The sequence below is a fragment of the Talpa occidentalis genome, unplaced genomic scaffold (assembly GCF_014898055.3).
Source record: "Talpa occidentalis isolate TD23 unplaced genomic scaffold, MPIMG_talOcc4v2.1 talOcc4.12, whole genome shotgun sequence".
NCBI classification, from domain to species: Eukaryota; Metazoa; Chordata; class Mammalia; order Eulipotyphla; family Talpidae; genus Talpa; species Talpa occidentalis.
In genome coordinates, this window is record NW_023601212.1 from 4,295,212 (window position 1) to 4,316,568 (window position 21,357).

Consider the following 21,357-nt stretch of genomic DNA (forward strand, 5'->3'; position numbering starts at 1 on the left):
TTCTTTGCAATGTATCAAGCAGACTTGCAGCATTAGCAACCGGGTCCCTCAGTGGACAGCAGGGCTGGTGGCTGTGGTGGTCATTGCCTGTGACCACAGCGGTGCAATGGGCACATGGGCCATCAGGTGCCCCCTTTATATCCAGGCCAGCTGAGTCCAGAGATGGAACCCTGTGGACTAGACCCAGCTCCAGTCACCAGGAGACTTGATCAGTGGCAGGAACAACCTGAAGGAGGTGGGGAGGGAGATGAGGACAGTTGAAGACCAATTGGAGCTTCTGTGGAGGGAGGAGGGAGGAGGTGGAGGTGACAGAGTTCACTTCTCAACAAACTAAGATAATACTTAAGTCCCAGAGTTCCGCTGCCCACCTCACGCCAAGGTAAACTAGAAGAGAAGCAGTCAACTCTGACCCACTATAAACCTGGCAATGAGGTGACATAAATAATTAGAAATCAAGGAACATCTGAGCACGAGAAGGAAAAAAAGCATCAGAACAGAAATTCTGACTCATATACAGGGGAGAGAAGCAGAGGAGTCTCAGTGACTTGAAGCAACAATATTAAATACACCGTGAGTTATGGAGGTGACTCAGGGCAGACAGGCAGCTGCGAGACCTGAGAAAGAAGATAAAGAACCAGAGAGTCTTCACCAAGAGATGACAAGATTAAGAGAACACAAAAGAGTCTCTGAATGCAAATGAACACAAATATAGAAAGTGTTTTAGGTAGAACTAAAATGGCAAACAAAATAACTTCAGAGCTTGAGGATCCAAATGTATAAATCACATAATTAGGAAAACAGAGAGAAATAAGACAGACACGGGAAAAGAAGGAAACACTACAGAAAATGTTAGACTCAATTGGAAGTGGAAACATAGGGATAGTCGATAACCCAGAAGATGAAGGAGAAGGGAGGAGGGACACTCTTCAAAAACATCATTGCTGAGAATTTTCCAAACCTAAAGAATGAAAGAAGCATGAATGTCCAGGATGTAGTGATAACACCCAAATTTCAAAGTGAAAATGACCTTCACCGTGACATCCCACTGTGAATTATAAAAAGTCAGAAAAAGGAGAAGAATTTATAGAAGACCTGAAGAAGAGTGAATTGCAAATGCATCTAAATTAGGTTTTCCTCAGATTTTTCCGCAGTCACCCTCCAGGACAGGAGAGGAAGGAAGTGCTCATAATCCTAACACAAGGACACTCCTAAATCCAAGAACACTCCACCCTGCAGAATTATTCAAATATGAATGTGAATAAAAGCTTCCCCAGGTAGAGAAGTCAAAGGAGTTTCTCACTGTAAGGTCTGCATGTCTGACCATAGAAGCTAAACAAGAGTTCTGGAGTATTATGGGTCAGCAACAAAGAACCCAACTGAAGGAATGACAGAGTCAGGGATGACACTAATGGATACTTTGTTTTGACTAGATTTTCCCTCAGATATACTGTAATTGTTTGTTTTTACCTGACACGGTTGTACATATTTTTTCCTTCATTTCTTTTTATTATTTTGTAAATGCCCAATTTCTTGATTGAAACATTTTATTAAAGAAAAATTCAGGCACACCATGCTTCTCTTAATATGGAACTCATTATACAGAACAGTTAAAAATAATTAAGGAAATACAGAAAACATATTAATAATGTATAAAAGAGTGATATCAAACTCTGCTCCTAAGACAAACCACAGATTATCTCTGACTGACTGAGGACAGGATCATGACTTAATCTGTGGACTGTGAGCCCTGCTGCCCCCGACCAGACGATCTGAGGAAGCGGCCCCCATCACGTTGGAGTTGCTCTGCAGCTGAAGATCCTCACCAGGGCCTGCTTTATGTCCCTGTTTCTGAGACTGTAGATGAAGGGGTTCAGCATGGGGGTGACCACTGTGTACATCACCGAGGCTGTTGCACTGTCCCTGGAGTCGTGGGTAGCAGCAGAGCTGAGGTACACGCCAAATGCTGTCCCGTAGAACAGGGAGACCACGGAGAGGTGAGACCCGCAGGTGGAGAAGGCTTTGTGCCTGCCGCTCGCTGAGGAGATTTTCAAAACAGAGGATACAATCTTAGAGTAAGAGAAAATGATGCCGCTGAGAGGAATGGCCCCCAGAATCCCCACTGCCAAATATATCACCAGCTCATTGAGGAAGGTGTCAGAACAGGCAAGCTGGATCACCTGGTCCAGTTCACAGAAGAAGTGAGGCATTTGCAGCTGTGAGCAAAAGGACAGTCTCAAAACCATTAAGCTGTGTAACAGAGAATGCAGAAGACTTAACACCCAGGATGCAAGAAGCAGGAGGCCGCAGAACTGGGGGTTCATAATGACCATGTAGTGCAGGGGATGGCAGATGGCCACAAACCGGTCGTAGGCCATGGCTGTCAAGAGGAAGTTGTCCCCTCCTACAAAGAGTAAGAAGAAAAACACCTGGCTGAGGCAGCCCGCGTAGGTTATGGCTTTGTTCTGCGTCTGGATGTTCAGCAGCATCTTGGGGACGGTGGTGGAGGTGAAGCAGATGTCGGCAAAGGACAGGTTGGCGAGGAAGAAGTACATGGGGGTGTGCAGGCGGGGGTCCGTGACGATGGCCAGGATGATGAGGAGATTGCCAGTGACCGTGACCAAGTACATGGCCAAGAATGCCCCGAAGAGGAGGGGCTGCAGCGAGGCCTCTTCTGAGAGCCCCAGGAGGGTGAACGCTGTGGGGTGGGTTTGGTTTCCTGGCGCCAGGTCGCTGGTGAGCCTGGGGGATGGGGACAGAAGTGATGTCAACTTAACCACAGCAGAGCCATCAAGAAAGAGTTTAAATGGGGTGATTTTATTTTAAATACATTCAGTTAATGAATTTGATGTTATAGACCTAGTGCCTTTTACCTGAAATTTTCAAGGCTGTTCATGACCCATCAACTCTTGATGCTGAAAATAATTTCCCATTCTTACCTATAATGCAAACATTTTTCCAAGTCAAAATTTTCTTTTAATATATTGTATGATTTTCTTTAAATACATTTAACCAATTATACAAGTATTGTTGGAATCATGGAGAAAAAGCAATGAGACTGACTCTGAAAAATCCTCGTCCTAGGGCCTCCCGGGTGGCCTAGAGGTCCAGACTCAGTGCTACCATCAGGACAGCCTGAATTCGATCCCCAGCCAGGGAGCTGACCCACATGTCAAAAAATAATGACAAGCTGAGAAAGAAAGACAGGGAAATGCTAAAATAGTTGTGGAGAACACCCAAGAGGAATTTTCATATCCTGAGATACATCCATTAGGGGGTGAGACTGAGTTTACATGAATGAAGTAGAATAGAACAAGTAAAGGCCGTAGGAAAATGTCTGAGTGCATTGTCTGAACACATCAGGACAGTGATTTACAGTTCTCTTCCATCAGTTGTGTGTACGTGTGTACATGTGTACATGTGCATGTGTGTGTGTCGTTTTTGTATGTTTGTGCGCGTAGGTAGGCTACATCACAGAGTAAAGACAGGTCTGACTTTAGGCCACAGTAAGAAGAATCTGGCATCATTGCATACAGGAGAGAAGTATTTAAAAGTCAGTTCTTGCTAATGAGGGAGAGACCCTGTGAGTGAGGCCCCAACTGAAGAGCCAGGCCGGGTGGAGAACAGTTACCTTGGACACCAGGGCCCCCAGGCCGACGGACACGCTGTCACTCCACTCGCCTGTGGTGGGGTTGACAGTGGGATCCTGATCTGAGTGTTGTTTTTGTACCTGTTCCCACTTATGTGACCACACACTGTTATGATGCAGTAGCGTCTGAGATTGTCCCTCATCTGGTTTTTCGTTTTTGTGGAATCACTTCATTTGCTTTCCTTGGGCTTTAGGTTTTGATCTCTCTTTGACACAGATAAACTGTTCCTTGTTTTGCTCCTCATCCAACAAGCAGTGTCCTCCCCAGACAATATTCCATAAAATCCTGCTTGTGCCCCAACAGTCTGTCCCTTTCCTCCGTGTTGTTTATTCCTGAGACCATCATATCCCACATGCGCGGTTTCCTTGTACTCAACCCTCTCTGTCATAACGTAACATCCACATGAGCTGGTACACCAGCTAGTTTGCCCACTTTTGTGATATTAATATACAAACTATGTCAAGGAATTTTAGTTCATAAAATAAATGGAACAGCAAAAAATATATAGCCTGGTTAAATGTAGTGGGATCAGCATGAATGCATTAAGCACAATGGAGCACAAATCTAAGACTTTGTGAAGAGAAGATATAACAAGAACTTCGTCACATCCACTGGTTCTCTAAAACGTAACATGGCAGAGTTGAAAATGAAAAACAGGAAATGACACTTATTCCAAAGCACTGAAAAATGCAGATCTAAAGCTATCATTTCTCTCTAGATAAACAAAAATGGATTCCAATATGCTTGAGGAAAATATTATTTGTCATTTGAATACAGAAGAGTGTGATCCAGGAGATGGGAAGGTGGGGGCTGTTTTTAGTAACAAATTGGCTGCCCAGTGTCCCTTTGTCTCTCTTGTATGCAGAAGCTTTTCAGTTTATGTAGCACCACCTGTGGCTTCCTGCTTTTTCATGTCACAAGGAAGTCATTGCCTATGCAAATACCAGAGAGCACCTAAATATGTGTTTTCCAGAGGAGACAACTAGATGCTCAGCAAGCACATGATGGGGTGCTCAGGATCACTCACCAAGGAAATGCAAATCCGAACCAGGAGCTGTCACCTCACAGCTGCTGACAGAGCTCCCTGGAGATCAGCACTGGGGTGGGCGCAGAGAACCTTCGGGTGCTGTCGGTGGGCCAATACATTGCTTCATCCAGGGTGGGTGAGACAACAGAGGCGCCTCAAAATAGCAAAGTTAGACTCCCACGTGCTCTCTTCATACATGTACCAAGGCAATGAAATCAGGACATTGAAAAGCTATCCGCACCCCCTTGCTTTTTGAGCCAAAATAGAAATAACCTATGAATCTATCAGTGGACACATTAAGAAAATAAGGGGCAAACATACAGATATAAAATATGTATTCACAATACATGTACACAATTGCTCTTAACTGCCCCAGTGAATATACATGGATTATGTAAAACATATGTAATTCACGCACAGGATATTGTGTTGTTATAATACACATTCTATATAGTAAAATATCAAATAATATCCAGTCAAGAGAAGGAAGGACACCCTGCCCTTTGTGACAACCTGAGCACCTAAGAACGTTGTGCCACGTGACAGAAGAGAGAAACTACAGACGCTGGACATGACTTCTGTGTGTGCCCTAAAACAGACTTAAATAGCTTCCATGGACCAGGGTGGGGAATTTGGAAGAGGTTACTTCAGGACACAAACCTGAAACTGGTGGGTGAATAAGGTTCTGGAATCTATCACATTGTGACAGAGTCAACAGTATTTTCTTACAACATTCAAAGTTATCGGGAGATTATTTCTTAATAATTTTGTGACAAAAATAAATATTAATTGTGTGTATGGTTGGAAGTGTCAGCTAGTGCTCCAGGGGTCATCATATTACAATATATAAATATATGAAATCAACATGTTTTTCTCCAACTTTCACAAATCAACATGTTTCATGCCAATTAAATCTCAATGAAAATACATCAAATCAAATCACAAAAGTGAGGAGGCAGAGGAATGAGGGAAAGCAGATGTGACGTGAACACAATGTGTGTAATATATTATTACCACTAAGAATGCAAGAAACAGCCGATGTTTCAATACATAGTGGGACACAGTAGATCAACTGAGCCCCGCAAAATGGAAAGCTTTTAAACATTTTGCCCAAAAGCCTATGTATATGTGGGAGAATTAAGTGCAAAACACTTATTTTGAAAAACTCCAATTCTGTTTGAATATATGAATCACAAACCAGAATAAAAATGCAGGCCCTAAGTAAATAAATTGTAGGAATGAGTGCAATTTATAATTGAAAAAACCAAAAACCTAACAAGGAAAACTATGCAGACTTGCCAGGAATAGAGTAGTTGCAGAGTAAAGCTCTTTAGTCTCCCCCAACTGACATTAAAGAAAAAGGATGACTTCTGTGAGCACCTGCTATGAGGGAACACGACACACTGTTCCTCTCCTCAGCTGCTCTGGATCTTTCTAATACAGCTCACCTGCTCATACACCCCCTCCTAAAAATGAGCTCCTCACTTCAGTGCCGACCCCATCGCATTTAATGCTCTATTTTCCTGCTGCCTTAATGTCAAACCTACTTGGCTGTGTCCTAATTTTGCTGGAACCACGTTAAGCCTCTCACTCCCCCTTCAGTCTCATCCTAACAGATTTTCCTTCCTGTCTCTTCACTGTCAGCACCATCTCTGTATGTGTTTTAAAATATTTTATTTTTTATAATTCTTACATCATTTTTCATCTTTGCACAATGTATGCATTTTCTTTGGTTATATTCCCCGTACAATTGCACCCCCCCCCTTATTTTGACTCTAGTCCTTCCTCTCCCCGCCCCTCTTTCTATTGTTGAGTGCAGTGGACAGTTTTGGGTCACAAATTAATCAAATTAATTATAAATTGATATGGGAACCTCTTGTCCCTGGGCCTGGTTTGATCTCTGTGACCTGAGGCAGAACTTCTCAGTTTGCATTTTCCCTGGATCTGTCCCAAGTGCCTGCTGGGCTCTGAGACTCACCTGGGTGGGGGCTGTGAGGGGGGCTTCTCCATGTAGCGTCTGAGTCCCTCCTGGACGCTTGAGGATGGATCTGGGCTGTGTCACAGACAGGATCTCAGGAGGGCGCCACGGGCTGGTCCCTGGGCAGAGGTCGGGCTCCACAGACAGGAATCATGTCCTCTCCGGTCCCGGGTTGGACAGTCTGAGGGACCGAGGGAGACAGGGTATTTACCGCCCTCCACGCGGTCTCATTAGCCACACCTCACTCTCCTGCTCCAAGCTCTGAGCCCATGATTTCCCTGTGGACACTGGACTGGACAAAGGAAAATTTCTTAATGATTCTCTGATCCCGAAAGACTAGATTAGATGTCAAGTGCATCCAATTTTAGTTACTCCTTTTTCATGAACTCCTGCACCTTCCAGAGCTGTAACCACCCAGCACCTTATTCTCACTCTGTGTTCAAGTTTTCAGTATGTCTGTGACTGAGGAGCCCGTCTTGACTTGTCCTGGATCATTAAGGCACAAATGTGGTATAAGCACAGACAACCCCACACCACCCCCGCCTCAATATGTCCAATAGTGCTATTCCTCTCTCATAAAGCAGAGAACCGAGTTCCTCTATATAAAACCTTAGCCACCACACTCCTTGTTTTCATGGCACTGTTGCAAAAGCAAATGAAGGGCCTCCCCTGTGGCTCAGCAGTTGAGCGCTGGGCTGTGAAGCTGCCCGCAGCCTTTGCAGCGCTGTTCGATCCCCGGCCGCCAGCAAGGGTCCCACATGGCGCGCAGACCACTCCTGCCGCACCCGCTGCTCCCCTCAGCAGTGTACTTCGTCAGTCTGCCTGTTCTTTTCCCCGCTCTGGCTCTGGTGAATCCTCTTCACCCTCCCGCGCTCTGACTGTACCCGGTGCTTGTAGAAATAAATAAATAAATCTTTTTAAAAAAAGGCAAATCGGAATTTCTTTTTTGTTTTTATTGTGATGTGTCTACAGCAGCCTTACGTTTGAAACTCCAGAAGGAAACGACTGTGTTCCTAACCAGCTAAATGTGCAGGTCCAAAGAGTAAAGATTTTTGTAACTGCCGCACTCACTCTGAAGCCCGTGCCCCTCCTCGGCCCCCAAAGATCAGGCATGTGTCCTGCTTAGCAGCACAGAAAGTGCTAACACCCCGCACCACTGCCAGCACAGGGGCAGCTCTAACAAAATTCCTCCCCTGTCACGGGCATCACCGTCCTCTCAGGGCACCGTCCTCACCCCCAGCCACAGTTGTCTCAGCAACCTCTAAATCTGCGCATACCTCACTGCCAGAGCAGGTCCGTGACAGCCCCAGTGAGGCAGGAGCAGGCAGGACAACAAACTCCAAGTGAGGGTCTCCCGCTGCTTTTCTTGCAGCCTGAGGAAGCGCTTGTAGTTACTTTTGAAGGACACATCTCAGTACTGAAAGTTCTTTTGGAGACAATCGATTTTCCTTAACTTTCCTGTCCTTAATGTCTACTGTGTTGCCACAAAACACAATAGGGATGTTCTCACACCCTGTACCAGATTTTTTCAAGTTTGGCACATTTTTGGAACTAACATTTTACATCTGTCATTCTAATGGCACATTGGGCTTGCACCAATAGCCTCTCTCCATCCACCAATGTCTCCTCACCAGCTGGGTGCCACACTTGAGCTTGACACATCACTGTGTGTGTAGAACAGGAGAGGAAGGACCTCAACACCCCAGGTTCTTTGTATGTCTTTTATTGTAGAACTATGCTGTGCAAATATATCCTCCCTTTAGTAGGCTGTCTTAGTGTTGTAGTGATGTTTTCTTGTACTGCACAGAACATTTTGTTTTATATACTCCCAATTATTTATGTTCCCCTTTGTTTCCCTTGCTGCTGGAGATGATTCCACAAACACATCTGAAATTTATATTGTACAGTGTTTTGCCCAAGTTTTATTCTATGTGTTATGGGTTTGGGCCTTACATCAAAACTTTTATTCATTTGTTTTTTTTCTTTAATATTTATTTATACATTCAAGAGCTGGGGTACAAGCCAGAGATGTGGGGGGTAAGGGGATTCACCAGAGACAGAGCGGGGAACAGAATAGGCAGATTGACCAAAATACACTGCTGAGGGGAGCAGTGGGCGAGACAGGAGAGGTCTGCCACGCCATGAGGGTAGCTCCCTGGCTGGCCGGGGATTGAACTCATGCTGCAGTGGCTGTGGATTTTTATAGTGCAGTGCTTAACCCCTTGTACCACCAGGGAGGCCCAAAACTTTTATTCATTTGAATTGATTTTTGTGTGTTTGCAGATAGAGTCATCTAGTTTCATCTTTTGCGTTGTGCCCAGTGTTCCCAATACCATTTCCTGAAGAGGAGCCTTGCTCCGGTGTATGTTCTTGGCTCCTATTTTGTAGAGTAACTGTTCCTATATGTCTGGTTTGTTTCTGGGTCTTGATTCTATCCCATTGGTCTCTGTGTCTGTTATTGTTCCCAGATCATTTTAACTATCCAGTATTGTTTTACTTATTATAGCTTTATTGTATAGTTTGACTTCTGGTATTGTGATAATGACATTTTTTCCCTTCTTTGTCAGTTGCTTTGTTTTCCGGGTCTTTGGTGGATCCATATGAATTTCTGTAATGTATGTTTTATTTCTTAAAGTGTGCCATTGATAAATTTCATTTGTTGCATTGACTCTGTGTTAGTGCTTTGTGTAGGGTGTTCATTGTGACCACATTGATTCTTCCAGTCCATGAGCAAGAATAACTTTCCATTTCTCTGTGTCTTTTTGTATCTCTTTTGACAGAGTCTTATAGTTTTCTTTATACATGCCCTTCACATACTCTGTTACGTTTACTAAGTAGGTATTTAACTTTTATTTAATTTAGTGTGATTGTAAGTGGGATCATTTTCTTAATGTTTTCTCTTCTATCTCATTGTTTATACATAGGAAGGCAGCTGATTTTGTTTGTGTTTATATCCTGCCACTGTAACTAAACTTGTTCATTGTTTCAGTTCGATCCAACATCTATGTATACTAAAAACCCTAAAAACAGACATAAATGGAACTCATCCTAAACAATAAAAACTCTTTCTAGGTATTTATTTCTCAAACATCCATCTGAATGTTGGTTTTTTATTCCCACACTATCATACTCAAGAAAACAGACATAGGACCATCTTTTTTAAATATAAGAAAGCAGTTGAAGCTTGTGCAATCTTTTGTGTATTATGTATGAAGGGACCCCTGAGGTATGTGTGCCTAATTTTGTATGGCTATTCTAATTTAGTAATTTTACATTTTATTTTGTACCGCAAAAACACTTCATTATTCACTTTGAAATGTTAAGTTAATTTTAATACAAAGCTATTTATTAAAGGAGACACTCCCATTAAATTCTTTCCATTTCCCTAGAGTTTTCCTTTCAATTTATTACACTGAAGTAACCTTACATTATAACATTATATAAATTTCAGTTATGCATGTTTATTAATCACCGTATGTATATGTGACTTTTAGTTCACTACTAAAAGTTTAATTTATCTTTCATTATACCGTTGTCCTCTGATTCTGATTTAACCACCTCACTTACCCCATCTTGCTGTTAGCCACTAATTGTTCTTACAGAATTAAAAGTATAATTCATTTTATTGAATTGATCAGTTTATTTTCTTTATCACATAGGAGTGAAATCATATAGAATTTGACTTTCTGTGGTTGGCTTATTTCAGTCAGGATAATTCTGTTTTGCAAATGGTATAATTTTATCTTTTTAATATAAATAGTATTACATTCTCTACAAATACCACATCATGTGGTCTGATTGTTGATAGTGAATAGTAGATAGAAACTTGGATTGTTTCTACCTCTTGGCTATTGTAAGTACCACTTCAGTGAACATGGCTGGCACAGACCTCTTTCAATTAGTGTTTTTTCAGTGTATTTTCCAGATAAGTAACCAGAAGTGAGACAATTGGAACATGGGGAACTCAGCATTTGCAACCAGGTGCCTCAGTGGACAGCAGGGCTGCTGGCTGTGGTGTGGTCATTGCCTGTGGTCATTGCCTGTGGCCACAGCTGTGCAATGTGCACACAGCCCACGTAGGTGCCTCTTTTGTATCCAGGCCAGCTGAGTCCAGAGGTGGAACCCTGTGGACAAACCCAGCTCCATCAGCAGGAGACTCAATCCATGGCAGGAACAACCAGAAGGAGGTCGGGAGGGAGGTGAGGACAACTGAAGACCAATTGGAGCTTCTGTGGAGAGAGAGGGGAGGAGGTGGAGGTGACAGAGTTCACGTCTCAACAAACTGAGACAACACTTAAGTCCCAGACTCCCCACTGCCCACCTCATGCCAAGGTGAACTAGAAGAGAAACAATCAAACTGACCCCCAGCACCCCAGCTGTACACCTGGAAATGAGGTGACATCAATGCTTAGAAACCAAGGAACATCCAAGCACAGGAAGGAAAAACAGTAGCAGAACAGAAGTTCTGGCTCATAAATACAGGAGCGAGAAGCAGAGGAGTCTCAGCGACGTGGAGCAACAACATGAAATACACCCATGAGTTATGGGAGGTGACTCAGGGCAGACGGGCAGCTGCGAGACCTTAGAGAGAAGATAAAGAACCACAGCATCTTCACCAAAGAGATGGACAAGATTAAAGGAACACAAAAGAGTCTCCGAATGCAAATGACCACAAATATAAAGAAAGTTTTATATAGAATTAAACTGGCAGACATAATAACTTCAGAAATAGAGGACCCAAAAGTATAAATCACCCAATTAGGAAAACAGAGAGAAACGAGACAAGGACACAGGAAAAATAAGGAAACACTACAAACAATGTCAGATGCAATTAGAAGTGGAAACATAAGGATAGTGGATAATCCAGAAGGTAAAGGTGAAAGAAGGAGAGATGCTTTTCAAAAAAATCTAGCTGAGAATTTTCCAAACCTGGAGAATGAAATAAGCACAAATATCCAGGAAGCAGTGATAACACCCACATTTCAAAGTGAAATGACCTACACCATGACACCCCACAGTTAAATTATAAAAAATCAGAAAAAAAGAAAAAAATACAGGAGGCCTGAAAATAAGAGAATTTGCAAAGATCTCCAAAGTAGGCTTTCCTCAGATTTTTCCCCAGTCACTCTCCAGGTAAAGAGAGGAAGGATGTGTTCATAATCCTAAATACAAAGACATCCCGCCAAGAATACTGTACCCTGCAGAATTATTCCAGTGTGAATGTGAACGAAAGCTTCCCCAGGCAGAGAAGCCAGTGGAGGTTATCACTGTCAGGTCTGCCTGCCTCACCATAAAAGCTGACAAGAGTTCTTCTACAAGAAAGAAAAAATGAAACACAAACCCTGAGCAAAATGACATGAACAGGAGTATTATGGGTCAACAACGAAACACTGAAAGGAAGGAAGGAAGTTACAGAAGTAGGGACAGCTGAATAGTAACCCTGGACACTCATGGATACTTTGTATGTATTTTTCTTCCCTTTCTTCCTATTATTTTGTATGTAGCCAATTTGCTGTTTTAATATTTTACAAAAGAAAAATTTAGCAATTATATTTTTCTTAAAACTGAACCCGTTACTCAGACCAGTTAAAAATAATAATACAGAAAACATATTTATAATGTAAAAAACACTGATGTCAAACTGTGTACATAAGAGAAACCACAGATTATCTCTGACTGAGTGATGACAGGATCATGACTCAGTCCATGGACTGAGCCCTGCTGCTCCCAACCAGACAATCTGAGGACAGCAGCACTGTCATGATGGGGCTGCTGTTCTGCTGAAGAGTCTCACCAGGGCCTGCTTTATGTCCTTGTTTCTGAGACTGTAGATGAAGGGGTTCAGCATGGGGGTGACCACCGTGTACATCACCGAGGCGATTGCACTGTCCCTGGAGTCGTGGGTAGCAGCAGAGCTGAGGTACACACCGAGCCCCGTCCCGTAGAACAGGGAGACCACGGAGAGGTGAGACCCGCAGGTGGAGAAGGCTTTGTACCTGCCGCTCGCTGAGGAGATTTTCAAAACAGAGGACACAATCTTAGAGTAAGAGTAAAGGATGCCACCGAGAGGAATGATTGCCACAACCCCCGCTGCTAAATATATCACCAGCTCATTGAGGAAGGTGTCAGAACAGGCAAGCTGGATCACCTGGTTCAGTTCACAGAAGAAGTGAGGGATTTGCAGCTGTGAGCAAAAGGACAGTCGCAAAACCAGTAAGCTGTGTAACAGAGAATGCAGAAGACTTACCACCCAGGATGCAAGAAGCAGGAGGCCACAGAACTGGGGGTTCATGATGACCATGTAGTGCAGGGGATGGCAGATGGCCACAAACCGGTCGTAGGCCATGGCTGTCAGGAGGAAGGTGTCCAGTCCTCCAAAGAATATGTAGAAAAACACCTGGCTGAGACAGCCCGCGTAGGTTATGGCTTTGTTCTGCGTCTGGATGTTCAGCAGCATCTTGGGGACGGTGGTGGAGGTGAAGCAGATGTCGGCAAAGGACAGGTTGGCGAGGAAGAAGTACATGGGGGTGTGCAGGTGGGGGTCCGTGACGATGGCCAGGATGATGAGGAGATTCCCAGTGAAGGTGACCAAGTACATGGCCAAGAATGCCCAGAAGAGGAGGGGCTGCAGCGAGGCCTCTTCTGAGAGCCCCAGGAGGGTGAACGCTGTGGGGTGGGTTTGGTTTCCTGGCACCAGGTCGCTGGTGAACCTGGGGGATGGAGCCAGAAGTGATGGAAACTTCACCACAGCAGAGCAGTCAAGACATGAGTTTAAATGGGGTGATTTCATTTTAAATACATTCAGTTGATCAATTTCATCTTATCGAGCTAGTGCCTCTTACCTGATGCTGAAAATAATTAGCCATGGGTACATCTAATACAAGCATTTTTCCAAGTCAAAATTTTCTTTGAAAATTTCCTGAGTTCTTCTTTTAAATACGTTTGACTAATTATATTATCCAAGTATTGTTGGAATCATAGAGAAAAAGCATTGAGACTGACTTTGAAAAATCCTGGCCCTAGGGCCTCCCTGGTGGCCTAGAGGTTAACTCTCAGCACTATGCAACATCCTGGGTTCAATCCCCAGCCAGGGAGCTACCCACATGGTGCAGCAGACCTCTCCTTTTCACCAACTGCTCCCCTGCAGTGTATTTCAATAGATCTGACTGTCCTGCTCCCCACTATTATCCTGTGAGTCCTCTTACCCCCCACTCCTCTGGCCTGTACCCCAGTTGTTCTATGCATACATAATAAGTAAATAAATCCTTTTTAAAAAAAAGAGAGAAAGAAAAATCCTAGCCCCAAACAAGTTTTCTTCTAAGTAGGTGTGTGGTCTTGGTAAATAATATTTCATATGGTGATTATTTTGTTAAGTAAAATAATGCAGTTGGACGAAGAGGTGGATTCTAGAGGAAACGTGATAATCACTTCCGATTTTGAGTCTTTGAACAAAATTTTGAAGTCAACAGGATTTTTTTATATAAGGAGACATCACGTGGTAACAATGTATGCCTGAGCACATTGGGCTTGGGGAAATAGCCAGTGTTCCTGGCATAGTGACAGAACCAAAGTAGGGGTGTGACAGGAGGGGCACTCCAGGTAGGGGGTGAGATGAGAGGTTGGCAGAAGACCCTAACATCCTATTGCCGTGCGAAGTTCCTGCCTGTCACACTGTACATTTGCTGATCCTCTAGTGTGTAGGTTGTGTTACATGTGCTGTGCCAAACTGTAATGTCTTTCCCTCACATTTCATCTAAATTCCGAATGCTAGATTGTAGAAGACAGCTTCAATGGGACAGATGTCCGATCTGTGCTTCCTTTACCTGTAATAAGGATTATTTCCCTTATTTCAGCCACACACACACTTTCTGATCCACTTTGTGGGCATTTTTTTTTTTTTTATATAGAGGCATGTTTTTATTTATTTATTTATTTGTTTGTTTTTGTTTATACAAGCACTGGGTACAGTCAGAAGCGCGGGAGGGTGAGAAAATTCACCAGAGCCAGAGCGGGGAGCAGAGCAGGCAGAAGGACCGAAGTACACTGCTGGGGGGAGCAGCGGGCCGCAGGAGAGGTCTGCGCGCCATGCGGGACCCTCCTCCGGTGGCCAGGGAGCAGCCGGGGATCGAACCGGCGCCGCAGAGGCCGCGGGCAGCTTCGCAACCCAGCGCTCAACCGCTGCGCCACCGGGGAGGCCCCACTTTTAGGGCATTTTGTCCTGTGCATTGAAGCACAGCTGAGAATTGTAAATCAAATCACTGAGGACAACGAAAATAGGAAGTGTTTACTTTTCAAAGAATCAGCTCTCCAGAAATGTTGTAAAGAAAGTTGTTATTTACCTCTGCATTTTAACACGCTGGATACCTAAACACACAGAAACTCGCCCTGTATCCTTATTTATTTATTCATTTATATTTTGTAACTGAGGTAGTACTGGGGTACCCCCACCAGGTATGGCCACCAGAGTGCACCCACACCCACTCACCCATATTCCACCACCCCAGGCCATTGTTCTTCTTTCCCACCTCATTCTTCCATTTCCCCCGGGATGCCCCCTCTATGTCTCAGCTCTGTAGTCAGCCATCAAGGGTTAGTTTTTCACGTTGTATTAATCTGTTCATTTATTTACTTTATATTCTACATATTAGTCACACCGTCCTTTGCTTTATCATGACTTATTTCCCCTAACATTATTATTTCAAGCTCCATTCATGTTGCCACAAGTGGCATGAGTTCATCTTTTTCATTGCTGTGTGGTAATCCGTTGTGTGTGTACACTACATCATCTTGCTCTATTCACATGTTAGGATGTTTCCACTATAATAAATAGTGCTGCAATAAACATGGCAGAGCAAATTTCTTTCCAATTAGTTTTTTAAATATTATAGACAGATGCCTAGGAGTGGAATGACTGGGTCAAATGGCAGTTCCATGTTTACGCTTTGAGACACGTCCTCACTGCTCGCAGTAAGGGCTGGACCAGGCTGCACTACCCGCCGCGGTGAGTGTGGCCCACTGCCCTGCATCTGAACAGCATCCCTTCAGGGTCAGTTCCTGTGTACCATCTGCTTCTTGGCAGGCCCCAGTTACCCTCAACTCTGACTGGACTAAGATGATTGGGAGATAAATGAGTAGATGATCAATACAAATGGAGTTTAATGGTAACAGTGACAGGGTCTCACAACAAGTTTGGTGATGTATCTGTGACCAGAAATCTGCCATAGGAAATTTAATTCTTGTTTATCTTGATGAACTTATGATAAAATTGGTTTTGTGATATATCATTTCTCTTAAAGTTGCAGTTTCCAAGAATATATCCATGATAGTAAGTGAGAAATTAATGTATTCACTATACTCTGACACCTCACCCTGATTTCCTTTAGTTGGGAATAGTAGATAAATAAATGCATATTGCATGAGCTAGATGAACAATATGGTCTCACAAAAAAATAATGACAAGTTCAGAAAGACAGACGGGGAAATGCTAAAATAGTTGTGGAGAACACGCAAGAGGAATTTTCATATCCTGAGATTCATTAGGGGGTTAGACCTGGGTTAACATGAATGAAGTAGAATAAAACAAGTAAAGCCCATAGGCCGTAGGAAAATGTGTGAGTGCATTGTCTGAACACACCGTGGCCATTGATTAACAGTTCTCATCCATCAGTTGTGTGTACCTGTGTACGTGTGTGTGTCATTTCTGTATGTATGTGCGGGTAGGTGAGCTTCATCACAGAGTAAAGGCAGGTCTGACTTTAGGCCACAGTAAGAAGAATCTGGCATCATTGCATACAGGAGAGAAGTATTTGAAAGGTCAGTTCTTGCTAATGAGGAAAGACCATGTGAGTGAGGCCCCAACTGAAGAGCCGGGCTGGGCGGAGAACAGTTACCTTGGACATCAGGGCCCCCAGGCCGACTGACCTGCTGTAAATCCGACACTTGTAATGGGGTTGCTTTTTCATGTCACAAGGAAGTCATTGCCTATGCAAATACCAGAGAGCACCTAAATATGTGTTTTCCAGAGGAGACACCTAGATGCTCAGCAAGCACATGAGGGGGTGCTCAGGATCACTCACCAGGGAGATGCAAATCCGAACCAGGAGCTGTCACCTCACAGCTGCTGACAGAGCTCCCAGGGAGATGACCAAAGGTCAGCACTGGGGTGGGGCGCAGAGAGCCTGGGGTGCTGTCGGTGGCTAATACACCTCTGCAGCCAAGGCGGAAAAGAGAACAGTGGAGCCTCAAAATAGCAAAGTGAGACTCCCCTGTAACAAAAGCCATGAAAACAGGACATCATAAAGCTCTCCGCATCCCCTTGTTTATTGAGCCAAAATTTATAAATAACCTGCGAGTTCATCAGTGGACGAATATAGAAAATAATGTGTACACGTATAGATATAAAATATATAGGCCTTATATTCATATAGGATGGCCCTTAATTGTCCAAATAAATATACATGGATTATGTAAAACATATAATGTGTAATACACACACAGGATATTGTGTTATTATAATACACATTCTATGTAATAAAATATCTATATAATAAAATATCCAGTGAAGAGAAAGAAGGACACCCTGCCTTGTGTGACAACCTGAGCACCTAAGAACGTTCTGCTATGTGACAGAAGTCAGAGAACTAGAAATACTGCACGTCACTTCTGTGTGCGCTCCTAAAACAGACTTAAATTTGTTACCCGGACCAGGTGGGGTTTTGGAAGTAGTTGTTTCAGGATACAAACTTGAAGCTGGAGGATGAATAAGGTTCTGGAATCTACTGCATAGTGCCGTAGTCAACAGTACTTTCTTACAACTTTCTAAGTTGTCGAGAGATTATCTCTGAATCATTTTGTGACAAAATAATATTCATTGTGTGCATGGATGGAGGTGTTAGCTAGTGCTACAGTGATAATCATATTGCAAAATGTAAATATATCAAATCAACATGTTTTTCTCCAATTTACACACTGTTTCAATTCAATTAAATCTCAGTGAAAATACGACAGATGAAATTACAAAAGTGAGGAGACAGAGTAAGGAGGAAAAACAGATGTGACATGAACACAAGGTGTATAATAGCTTAGTACTACTAAGATTTCAAGAAAACAGCCTGTGTTTAAAATACATAATGGGACACAAAGGCTCGACTGAGGCCCACACAAAATTGAAAACTTTGAAACATTTTGTCCAACAATCTCTACATATATGGGAGAATTAAGTGCAAAAAAAATATTACTTTGAAAACTCCTAATTTTTTTGAATATTTGAATCACAAACCAGAATAAAAACTCAGAACCTTTGGTTAAATGAACTGTTAGAATGAACAAAATTTATAATAGAAAAAAGCAAAATTGTAACAGCAAAGCTATGCGGATTTGCCAGTACTAGAGTGGTTGTGAAGTCAAACTCGTTAGTCTCCCCCAACTGACATTGAAGAAAAAGGATGACTTCTGTGAGCACCTGCTGTGAGGGAACACTACACACTGTTCCTCTCCTCAGCTGCTCTGTGAGGTCATCCGCCCCCATTACCCTGGATCTCTCCAACACAGATGCCCTGCTCATCACCCCACCACTCCCGTATCCCCTTCACATTTAATACTTTATTTCCTGCTGCCTCAGCTCCAAGCCTACCTGAATCTGTCCTAACGTTGCTGGAACCACGTTAAGCCTCCCACTCCCCCTTCAGTCTCATCCTAACAGATTTTCCTTCCTGTCTCTTCACTGTCAGCACCATCTCTGTATTGTTGAGAGCAGTGGGCAGTTCTTAGTCACAAATTAAGTAAATTAATTATAAATTGACGAGTCAGTCAAGCAAGAGAACAGGGGAACCTCTTGTGCCTGGGCCTGGTTTGATCTCTGTGACCTGAGGCAGAACTTCTCAGTTTGCATTTTCCCTGGATCTGTCCCAAGTGCCTGCTGGGCTCTGAGACTCACCTGGGTGGGGGCTGTGAGGGGGGCTTCTCCATGTAGCATCTGAGACCCTCCTGGACGCTTGAGGATGGATCTGGGCTGTGTCACAGACAGGATCTCAGGAGGGCGCCACGGGCTGGTCCCTGGGCAGAGCTCGGGCTCCACAGACAGGAATCATGTCCTCTCCGGTCCCGGGTTGGACAGTCTGAGGGACCGAGGGAGACAGGATATTTACCGCCCTCCAAGCGGTCTCATTAGCCACACCTCACTCTCCTGCCCCAAGCTCTGAGCTCATGATTTCCCTGTGGACACTGCACTGGACAGTGGAAAGTTTCTTAATGATTCTCTGATCCCGAGAGACTAGATTAGATGTCAAGTGCATCCAGTTTTGGTTACTCCTTTATCATGAACTCCTGCACCTTCCAGAGCTGTTGCCACCCAGCACCTTATTCTCACTCTGTGTTCAAGTTTTCCAAATGTCTGTGCCTAAGGAACCCTCTTGACTTTACGCCCTAGATCATCAAGGCACAAATAAAATATTTTGGGGGCACAGACCCCCCATATGCCCAATAGTGCTATTCCACTCTAATTAAGCAGAGAACTGAGTTCTTTTATACAAAACCTTAGACACCACACTCCTTGTTGTCATGGCACTCTTGCAAAAGCAAATGGGAATTTTTTGTTTTTGTTTTTATTGTGATGTGACTGCAGCCGCCTTATGTTTGAAACTCCAGAAGGAAACGCCTGTGTTCCTAACCAGCTAATATGCAGGGCCAAAGAGCAAAGATTTTTGTAACTGCCAACTCACCCTGAAGCCTGTGCACCTCCTCAGCCCCCCAAAGAGTAAGCAGGTGTCCTGCTTAGCAGCACAGGGAAGTGCTAACATGCTGTGCCGCTGGCAGCAGGGGCCACTGCCCACTCCTGACACTGGGCATCACCGTCCTCACAGGTCACCATCGTCATCCCGAGCAGCAGTTGTCTGAGCAACCTGTAAATTGTGCCCAGACTTCACTGCCAGAGCAGGGTCCGTGACAGCCCAGTGAGCAGGAGCAGGCGTGACAACGAACTCCATGACAACAAACTCCAAGTGAGTGTCTCCAGTTGCTTTTCAGGCAGCCTGAGGAAGGGCTTGTAGTGACCTTTGACAGACTCGTCTCAGTACTGAAAATTATTCTTTTGGAGACGATCGATTTTCCTTAACTTTTCTGTCCTTAATGTCCACTTCATTGCCACACAACACAACAGGGATATTTTCACACCCCGTACCAGGTCTCTATGCAAGTTAGGCACGTTCTGGGAAATAACTCGATGTTACATCAGACAATCTAATGGCACATGGGTTTGCACCAATAGCCTCTCTCCATCCACCAGATGTGTCCTAACCAGCGGGGTACCTCATGTTGAACTTGGCACGTCTCTGTGGGTGTGGAACAGGAGAGGAAGGCCCTCAACACCCAGGTTCTTTATGTGTCTTTATTTGTCAGAAGTACGCTGTGCAAATACATCCTCCCTTCAGTAGTCTGAGTGAGTGTCACCGGGCTGTTTTCTTGAACTGTACAGCAGCATTTTGGTTGACATAGCCCAAATTATTTATGTTCTCCTTTGTTTCCTTTGCTGCTGGGGAGGATTCCACAAACACATCTGAAATTTATGTTATAGAGTGTTTTGCCCAAGTTTTCTTCTATGTGTGTTATAGTTGGAGGTCTTACATCAAAGAATTTATGTATTTTGATTTGTGTGTTTTGAGATAGAGAAGTCTCGTTTCATTCTTTTGCTCGTGTGCCCAGTTTTCCCAATATCATTTCCTGATGAGGCTTTCCTTGCTCCCCTGTCCATTCTTGGCTCAAATTTGTAGATTAAACGTTCCTGTAAGTCTGGTTTTATTCTGGGGTCTTGTTTCTATCCCATTGGTCTCTGTGTCGGGTAAAATTCCCGTACCATTTTAACTATCCAGTATTTTTTTAATTATTATAAATTTATAACACAGTTTGAAGTCTGGTATTGTAATAATGAAGTTTTCCCTTTTTTGTCAGTTTCTTTGCTTTCCAGGGTCTTTTGTGGTTCTGTATGAATTTCAGTAATGTATATTTTATATTTTAAAGTGTGTCATTGATAATTCCATGTGATTGTGTTGACTCTGTGTAGTGCTTTGTGGAGTGTGGAGGATGGTCATTGTGGCCACATTGATTCTTCCAGTCCATGAGCAAGAAATAACTTTCCATTTCTTTGTGTCTTTTTGTATCTCTTTTGACAGAGTCTTATAGTTTTCTTTATTCAGACCCTTTTCATTCTTTGTTAAGTTTACTAACTAGGTATTTAACTTTTATTTATTTGGGTGTGATTGTAACAGGGATCATTTTCTTGATTTTTTTCTCATCTAATTCATTGTTTATATATAGGAAGGCAGCTGATTTTTTTTTATTTTATTTTTATATTCACCAAACAATTGTAACCCCTTTATTTTGACCCCAATCCCTCCCCCCTCCCCTCATAAAGTGTCTCTGGTTCATAGTTGTTTGTTGACTTTGATTTTCACTTTCTTATAGTTATTCATTTTCCTGGTCCCTTATTTAAGTTTTCTAGATTCCTGCTATGAGTGAGACCATCCGGTATTTTTCTTTTTCTTTCTGGCTTATTTCGCTGAGTATGATCCCTTCCAGCGCCATCCATGTTGCTGCAAATGGCATGTGTTTATCTTTTTTGAATGCTGAGTAATATTCCATGGTGTATATGGACCACATCTTCTTGATCCAGTCATCTATTTTTGGGCATTTGGGTTGTTTCCAAAGCTTAG

At 43.4% G+C, this 21,357-nt stretch overlaps 2 protein-coding genes across 2 annotated transcripts in view; one reads left to right on the plus strand and one right to left on the minus strand.

The window, feature by feature from the left end:
* Positions 1-1,974, plus strand: part of LOC119240323 (olfactory receptor 7C1-like) — a 21,937-nt gene extending 19,963 nt beyond the window's left edge. Inside the window, exon 4 of the mRNA XM_037504673.2 lies at positions 1,861-1,974. Coding sequence (XP_037360570.2) covers positions 1,861-1,974 — 114 coding nt within the window. The remainder of the gene's footprint in view (positions 1-1,860) is intronic.
* A 46-nt stretch (positions 1,975-2,020) lies between these two features.
* On the minus strand, positions 2,021-19,635 carry LOC119240326 (olfactory receptor 7C1-like; the record flags this gene model as incomplete). Its single annotated transcript, XM_054692931.1, has 3 exons — positions 19,511-19,635; positions 12,900-13,362; positions 2,021-2,035 (listed from the first exon to the last, which is right to left on the minus strand). Coding segments are annotated over exons 1-3 (603 nt in total), but the record flags the coding sequence as incomplete, so codon positions are not given.
* Positions 19,636-21,357: the final 1,722 nt, after the last annotated feature.